This window comes from Penaeus chinensis, chromosome 34 (genome assembly GCF_019202785.1).
Source record: "Penaeus chinensis breed Huanghai No. 1 chromosome 34, ASM1920278v2, whole genome shotgun sequence".
Lineage (NCBI taxonomy): Eukaryota > Metazoa > Arthropoda > Malacostraca > Decapoda > Penaeidae > Penaeus > Penaeus chinensis.
This window is the reverse complement of record NC_061852.1, coordinates 20,908,654-20,918,653: the sequence shown is the minus strand read 5'-3', so window position 1 is coordinate 20,918,653 and position 10,000 is coordinate 20,908,654. Positions and strand designations below refer to the sequence as shown.

Here is a 10,000-nt window from a genome sequence, read left to right as displayed (position 1 = left end):
CATATATATACACACACACACATATACACGCATACATATTTTAGGACCTCTATACAAAATATACTTAATAAAAATATCCTGTAGATACATCAAACTTTTAAACCTGACTCTGCTGATATGTCACCTGGAAATCAACATGCAAGTCTAGTTCTATAAATGCAGTGATTGAGGTTGTGCTAGCAAGGAGAAAAATATATATAATTAAAAAAAAATGCACATTTATTTCACTGTCTTTAAAGGGGTACCAAACATTCTTCATTAGCTCTTGAAGCCAATGACTCTTCCATTCAAGATTTTGTCAGATGGCTTCAAGTCCTTGTCCGTGAAAACCAATGCACCTTGGATGCAATGCACAAAGAATGAAGTACCAACATTCTTTGAATTAAGCACTTATACATAGAAGTATAATTAGTTAGTAAAGAATCTGAATAATCTTTCTCTCTAATAAAAAAAAGCAGAATATATAGGGTAAAATGCCTTATATATTTTTCTCTAACATAAAACCAAGGAATGCTCATGTTACACATGAAAAAAATTGTATTAAAGCCATATTATCCTTAGACAAAATGCAAAGCATTCTTAATATTTATTCATATAATCTCAAGCTTTTTCAAAAATAAAACACTACCACATACATATATGCTCTGCAAGTAAAAAACACACACACAGGCACGCACGCACGCATGTATATGTGTATGTATGTATGTATATATATATATAATATATATACATATACCTTTACACACAAATACATATAAATACATATATGCATACACACACACACACACACACACAATATGTATATATATATATATATATATATATATACATATATGTATGTTTGTATATATATAGTATGTGTATACATACATACATACATACATACATACATACATACAAACACACACTTTATATGTATATATATATATATATATATACACACACACATCTATAAATATATACATATATATACATATTATATAAATATATACATATATATACATATAAATAAATATATACAAATGTATACATATATACATATACATATATGCATATATATACATATATATATAAATATGTAAATATATACATATATATGTACATATATACATATATATGTACATATATACATATAAACATATATATGTACATATATACATATAAACATATATATGTACATATATACATATATGTACATATATACATATATACATATATATGTACATATATACATATATACATACATATATACATATATGTACATATATACATACATATATACATATATGTACATATATACATACATATATACATATATGTACATATATACATACATATATACATATATGTACATATATACATACATATATACATATATGTACATATATACATACACACACACATATATGTACATATATACATACACACACACATATATGTACATATATACATACACACACACATATATGTACATATATACATACACACACACATACATATATATATATATATATATATATATATATATATATACATATACACACACACACACATATGTATGGATATATATACATACACACACACATACATATATGTATATATATATATATATATATATATATATATATATACACACATATACAATATATATATATATATATATATATATATATATATCTATATCTATATCTATATATCTATATATATATATATATATGTATATATGTATATGTATGTATGTATATATATATATATATATATATATATATATATATATGTATATATGTATATATGTATATATGTATATATATGTGTATATATATATGTGTATATATATATATGTGTATATATATATGTGTATATATATATATATATATATATATATATATATATATAGGCACACACACACACATATGTATATATGTATATATGTATATAATGTATATAATGTATGTGAGTGTATATATAAATATGAATTATATATATATATATATACATACATACATACATACATACATACATACACACACACACACACCACATACATACATATATGAACAAACAAACATAGATATATATATATATATAAATATATATGTTTACATATATGTATGTATATATATATGTATATGTGTGAGCATATGCACACACACACACACACACACACACACACACACACACACACACACACACACACACACACACACACACACACACACACACACACACACACATATAATATATATACATACATATATATACAAATATACTATATATATATATACATAGGTACATATACAAATATCAGTATAAAAACATTCCTCTCTAATCTTTCAAAAAAACTAATATATGTAGTAGTTCAAAGATAGAGATAATAAAAAAGTAATCTTACTTCAAGTTTGGCTCTTTTATATATGTACAGCTTTCCTAAAATTATCTGTGCAACTGTACAATATAATCCATTAGTAAAATATTATCCATTGGTAACTTCTCCAAATCTCATGGGAAGTAATATATATATATACATATATATACATATTTTTTAAACACATAAACTTACAAATAATTCTTACATATCTATACTAAATAACTTTGAAATCATGTAAGCTTGATTAAATACATGACTAAACTAAATTTTCATAAATCAAAATAAGTTTGCTAACCCTGCTTTAAAAAGATTTTAAGACTAATTGATCTCTAAATACAAAAGGACATGAAGCCAGATATATCGGAACTGAGACGTAAGACTAAATATAAGTAGGAATTATATATTGGTAATCCATTTCTGTAAAACTTACCATGTTATAGGAAGATTTGAAAACAATAATGCAACTTAAAAATTTTAGTCTATCACTTTGGTTGTAATATTATCTTCCTTTAAGTAGTTCCTATTCAAATTTCAGGAAAAGTTAACATCATCTAAAGGTACTGCTCCAGCTGAGTGAACTCTGTTACAGTTTTCTAAAAAATTACTACAAAGCAAATGCACTACAAAGTGGTCATGCAGCAACAGTAGATACATGTTATGCTAATACTGAGAGGTGCTAGTCATCCAGCCATGCAAATTTCTTTAGTGCAAAACTAGAGTAAATGGCATATGACATGCGTTTTGTCAGCAATTATATGAACACAACTGCAAAGAAGTTGGCAAAAGCCCTCCATGCACATGGAATATTTCTGTTATCTCACTGGCAACATAAGCTATAAGAGGCTCAATTCATATATAATCTTTTTGAATGACTGAGTCTTCTTCTGTCACTTATTTTAAACTACTTGACAATTTCATAATTCAGTATCATACAAATCATACTCAACTAGTAGTGCTGTGGATAAAACAACAGCACAGCCTAAATTACACTTTGTACCAATCACAAAATCAGACAGATAATATGACCAAAAATGAACAGACGTTCAGTTAAGATACGTAAAAGAAATTGATCATCAGCCTCAGCGCAGAGACAATTTGAACAAAATGCTACCCTTTGCAATGCTCTTGAACCTCTTTCAGCTCCGTCCTCTTTGTATGATGCCTCCTGTGTTCACATACACAACAAAAAGCCTATCATTCCAAAACAATTCACAAGACCACCTGACTAATACAGCAACTTGTGATGGTCACTATATGTACAACCAGCTCATAAAACAAATATATATTATTGACAATGATAACTATGCATATGTTGGTTGGTAGTTGTAGTCTTTATGCCTTAAAAGACAATTAAGCTTATGTATAGGTATATTTGTAATTGATGAGGGAGCAAATAAACCTTAGCCTCTGTTGGATATATGACTATGTTGTGATTGAAAAAGAAATGGGAAGTGAGGAAACAGGGATTAATGTTAAGAGAGGAAAGAGGGAGGAAAAACAAAGAAAGACATAGGGTAAGGGGAGGGGGGAAAGAGAGAGAGGGAGAGAGAGGGAGAGAGAGAGGAAGAGAGAGGGAGAGAGAGGGAGGGAGGGAGGGAGGGAGGGAGAGAGAGAGAGAGAGAGGAGAGAGAGAGGAGAGAGAGAGGAGAGAGAGAGAGAGAGAGAGAGAGAGAGAGAGAGAGAGAGAGAGAGAGAGAGAGAGAGAGAGAGAGAGAGAGAGAGAGAGAGAGAGAGGAGAGGGGGAGGGAATGTGAGTTTTTTTAATTATATTTTACATATTTTACTATCTTTTGTAGGCCCTAGAGCCATAGTGTAAACAGTTAAAACTGGGAGAAGGAGACTTAAATAAAACTAGACAAATAAAGAAAGAGAAATAGATAAAAAGACGAAAGGTTAGAGAAATAAAAAAATATATGATGCATATACATAGCTCTCTCACTAATATACAATGTTGAATACCCTTCATTCTACCAATAAATGAATAAAGAGTGAAAAAATAACATCACTGTATATACATACATTGTACATATACATATCCAAATGACACACACAAAAAAAAAAATAAATAAAAAAATAAAAAAATAAATAAACAAAAGTAAAAGTTGGCTGCACATATAGATAATCTCAAGACAGGTGGATGGGATCTGGCCATAGGTGTGAGTACTGATCTGAACGTACTGCGAGGAGTAGGTCATGTCCACGTCCAAGTCAGAGAGACGATCGCTGTGACCCCTGCAAATGGACGCCACTCCTTAGCTATTAATCTTAACTCCTACGACACAAGGCCACACATGCAAACAACCAGTGCTGGTAACAGGCCACTGACTCTCATAGATGATACTGACACATTTTAGAAGGATATTCATGAAAAAGTAATGACAAAAAAAAAAGAGAGAGAGAGAGAGAAAAAAAGTAATAATTCTTACAGGCCTTTTTTTCTACTTCAAAAAAAAAAAAAAAAAAATGAAATGCTTTAAGACCTTCAAAAGTAATACAAAATTATTTGAAAATATAAGGAATAGCAATTACAATGTGCTCATCCTAATGTTTACTTTATATGTCAATTATTTGAATTCAAATCACATGGAAATTGAAAATATAAAATACATTTTCTCTAAATTCTGTTTAATACAGTTAATTCCGTTAATTCTAACTGATAAACACTACTTTTCAATTTCTATATGGTTTCAGAATACTTATTAAATCTGACAACTGCATGATTTCAGAATACTTTTTAAATCTGACAACTAAGTTTACTCAATACTTTAAGTGATATTACTACAAACACACTTTAAAATCTAAACAAAAATGTCCTGCTAAACTTTAAATACAATGAATTCACAAATTTACATCATACAAATATGAATGTCAACATAAATAATGATTAAGCTAAACACACTAATACACACTTCACATTAAAGTAGGTAATATTTGTTACTTAAAACAGAAATATCCACAACATGTCCCTTTTAAGGTTAGCAGATTTCAATGCTGAAAAATATATCTTTGTGCAGGTGACTGTATTTCTTACTTGACAAATATCCTATCTTGAAATATTTTTTTTTTTCCCTCTTAACCCCAATCCAATGGGCATGTACGTACATGCCATGCCCACTATGAGTTTACTTTATTCATTGTTTTTACACATAGATGGCTAAACTTGTACTAAGTATCCAATGAGCCAATTACAAATACTGCTTGTCTCACCTGTTTACCCTTTTCCTTGATTTTCAAAAATATTTTATGTTATCTTAGTTTGCTTTTACTAATGTCTATAACATTACTGTAATTATAATGTCTATAATAAAAATAATACCATTGATATTCATAGCATTGGTTAAAAAAAAAAAAAAAAAAAAAAAAAAAAAAAAAAAAAAAAAAATATATTATTATTATTCCTGCCAATTCAAGGAAAGATGAAATCAGGTAAGATCACAATGTCTACTAACTGACTCCTTTATGGCTAAGTACTAGCAGAGCCATTTATGTGCAGAGCTATTTAACAAAAAAAAAAAAAAAAAGTGAACACAGCATTTTCTTGGCGGCATTGGGTTCAATCCTGTCACCTTTCTCCTACACAAAGATGTAATTTAATATCAAGCCCTTTTTTAATGTCGTTGCTAGCTACTACTGCCAACAGAATAAAAAAAAATAAAATGGATTAGACATCTTAAAACACAAACCATTAGGAACATGCTTCACAGCATTACTTCAAACTGGTTAGTGAGTCAGAAGATGAGGGTTAAGCAATGGTAAACATAAAAGTTACCAATAAAATACCTCCATTGTATCTTTCCTTAACACTCATTATGACTTCAAAATATAAACACTTGGAATGAACAAAATTAATATGTATATCCAGTACATAGCCCTCATCTTGGGAGTAAACAGTATATGATATATCTTATATATATATATATATATATATATATATATATATATATATATATACAACAAATAAATAAAGCTGTGGTGTGCAGATTATTCACTTGACAAAATCTAATTGTATGTTGTTCGTGGGAGTTATGATGTGGCCTCAATACCCACTACAACAGGCTGTTAGTATCCCTGCCTAGTGACAAGGAGCACAAGGAAGGATGTTAAAAGAAAGATCATGACTTCAGCATCTTGGTGGTTAACATATGTACTTTTTTTGGTGTTGAAGACTTTGTACTCAAAAGAAAGATGTAATTTTACAAGATGATGAACAAGGAACAACAACTTAACAACAAAAATACTTTAAAATCTTCAGAGGAAAGAGGAACACAAGAGCATATGCACAAGAATCCTATATGAAACAGAAATTATCACTAAAATGAATGGGACACAACCTTGCTGATGTATGTATGTTACACAAACACAGAGAGAAATGTAAATGTGCCTTACCCTATAACTGAAAAGTGTAATGGTATGTCTTACTTTTCTATATAACATTTCAACATTTTCTATTCAGTACCTGTGCAGTGGTGACAAAACACAAGCTTGTGGGTATTCCGCACACAAGCACAAGCATATGTGCAAAAACAAAACAAAATAACACATGCATGTGGTGTCTCACATATACATACACACACACACACACACTTTTGCACACAAAGTAAACAATGCATTTATCTGAAATAAGTGTTTCACTGTCTTTTCCTGTGGAAACATAATATAGTCCAGTATATAATTTACATTTCCAACAACAAATATGGGTGAAAATAATTTAAATTGTACAAAACAAATAAATCAATAATAGAAAGAGAAAATGAAGTAGAAATAAAATGTATGTATGCAATGCCATCTATCAATTAGGTGACATTTAATATAAAATAACTACAAATAATTCTGTTGTTAAAAGATCCCAACTTGTGTATCCCTGTTCAATTTATTCAGCTCTCATCCCAGTCTAACAATATTGATAATTTCTCCTCCTCTTTCACACATTGAATAAAACAGCTTAAAATGAAATTAAGAAAAAATCCAAGACATTCATTCTCATTACCATCCTGAACACATAAAATTGATAAGAGCCTAAAGAATGTGTCAGTTGATTCTTTTATTCAATTCTTAGTTAAAAGTATTCTTTACTTTTGTTAATTACCCTATTTCATCAACGTAATCTGTTACTATTTTTTTCCCCATCCTCTTTGGGAGAGATTTATTCACTAAAATAAAGTTAATAATCCTCACTATCATAATTCAAAATGCTCCTAAGCCAGGATATACTGCTCTTACTATGCATTTAATTATTTTCCTTCTTCCTATGTGCTAAGCCCCAAAATTTCTCTAGCCACATTACAAAACTTTTGAATTTGTTCTTCACTTCAGTCACACTCTTGGAAACTAAGTTCATGACATAAATGCTTCCACGCTTCTAAAAAAAAGAAAATAATAAATAAATGACAAAATGACAAAACTGATTTTCTTTCTACTTATAAAACATGTAACCACTCCCAGAAATTATCTTAGTTAGGTAACTCTAACCCTTCCTTTATTGAAAATTTGTTAATTAGAAAATTCAGTTTCCTTTACAAAAATACAATTAATGAAGGTATCTTTTACTTATTATTCTCTACACATTTACACAAACTAAGCACATTAACTGATACGAAATCAACAGCCTAAATGAGTCATCAAAACCTAATGTAATACCCTTAACCACAAGGTTAAGGGTTGCATACTATATTTCCTGGAAATTAAATGACCCCAATAACCAACCATCCATTGATCTAACAGATCAATGGAAGATTTCTTAACCCTTATCCCATTGCCACCAGGTAATTGCACTACCCAATGTAGTTTCTTGTGAATTTTGTTTACACAGAGATGGTTACCCTAGAGATTAGTCACCAAGGAGTCAATTATCAGGCCCACCTGATATCTTCCTTCCTTTTATCCAATTTCTTTTTATATCATTACTGTTATTTTCACAATTACTGACATCATTACTGAGGTCATTATAAAGCTATTATCAATACTTAAGGCAATAAGAAATGGAAAAAAAAAAAAAAAAAAATCTACAGAAATAAGGGAAATGGGTAAACAGATGAAATCAGGTAGGGCTAGTACCTGACTACTTGGTGAATATGCCCTGGTAGAGCCATCTATGTATGAGCAATGTTAATTAACTAAAATAACAGTGGACATAATATCTATGTACATGCCATCACAGCATCAATAAGCTAGTAGATAATTCAGTGGTATCAAAACTTGCTGGCAAACTAAGGGAATTACTTAAAAAAAAAAATCATAACTGTATCTCAAAGGAAATTCAATATTTGATCGCACGTCAAATTTCCATGCCTACTTAATTCTCTTTCTATACCCAAATAAATCTATGACCAGTAAACCGTACTTTTTAATTCAAGGAATATATATATTTTGCTAAAGTAACATCCTTTACCTATCTATCATGTACATACACACATACACAAATACATTTATACTTAACGTAGGAAGACAATAAAGAGTGAATGTGTCAAAGAGAATTTGACTCCAGGGAACAGACAAACTTATCCCCATCAAACTAAGGATCCTCACTATAAGCTTTTGTATAAATATCATGTAAAATGAATATGAAGAATAGGTTATCAATTCCTACCAAGATACCTTCCATCATCCATATGAAGATTAATTAATATGTAACTAATTTCGAGGGAGAAATTCTTACTTTATAAACACTACCCAATATGAAAGCTGTCTTGAGTCTGTGTTAGATCACCTGGTATGATTAATGAGTCATAAATACCCATTTATCTCATGTTCCCTTAAGGCTTTCCTTCAATAAATTCAATTATAACTATGTGATAAGCCTCATTTACTGTATACATCAGAAAAACACCAAAATTTATTTTCCTGAACATGTATTTTAGTTTGAAGCAGTTCTATAAAGCAAATTTTTTTCTGGAAGCAATTTGGCTACTATAATCATAATCAACTTGACAATCAACAAAAAGAGGGAAATCAATTATCAATTTAGATGTGAGTTTTCTCCAGAATGGTCAGAGCTATGAACTAAAAATAACTCACCCATCTACGCCCACATACAGGATTAAAAATCTTTTAAAATAGTTGTCTCACACAGAACTATCAACCCTTTTTTCTTAACTTTTGGAAAGGCTCTTTTGTATTGTTTCATTGTCTTAAATGTTACCAAGATTCAAATTAAAATTCAATAATCATAACATCAATAACAATAATAATAGTATCAATATCAATTGTATTAAAAAGAAAAACACATTTTCCCACTAATTCAAGGAATGGAGAAATCAGGATTGCTCACTAGGGCCTACTGATAAGACTCCTTGGTGACTGAGCACATGTGGAGCCATCTGTATGTAACAAAATTCACAAAAAAACTACAGGGGACAGACTGTAAATTCATGGTGGTTAAGTTAATACAGGCAGACTCACTGATCAGCTTCCATAGTAGGAAAACATTGATATAATGAACAACCTATGACAAAAAGAACTATAATTAAGTCATCTACATTCTTCAAAACTATTCTTTCTTTTCTATACCTTCCTCTTTTAGTTAATGCCATTAATCAACGCAACTGCATAAAAACAAATTTACTAAGAGTATTTGTGAGTGATCTAAGTAAAAATTCTTTAGCTATGGTTAAGAAAATTTCTCCTCAATGAAAT

General features: G+C 29.5%; 1 protein-coding gene across 7 annotated transcripts in view; it reads right to left on the bottom strand.

Moving 5' to 3' along the window:
• The window catches only part of LOC125043967 (mitogen-activated protein kinase kinase kinase kinase 3-like), a 74,546-nt gene that overhangs the window by 23,371 nt on the left and 41,175 nt on the right, over positions 1 to 10,000 (bottom strand). For 3 of the 7 annotated variants that reach the window (XM_047640378.1, XM_047640382.1, XM_047640383.1), the window contains one exon: positions 4,547 to 4,600. The exons of the other annotated variants lie outside the window; for them this stretch is intronic. In XM_047640378.1, coding sequence (XP_047496334.1) covers positions 4,547 to 4,600 — 54 coding nt within the window. The remainder of the gene's footprint in view (positions 1 to 4,546; positions 4,601 to 10,000) is intronic. 7 annotated transcript variants of the gene reach the window in all.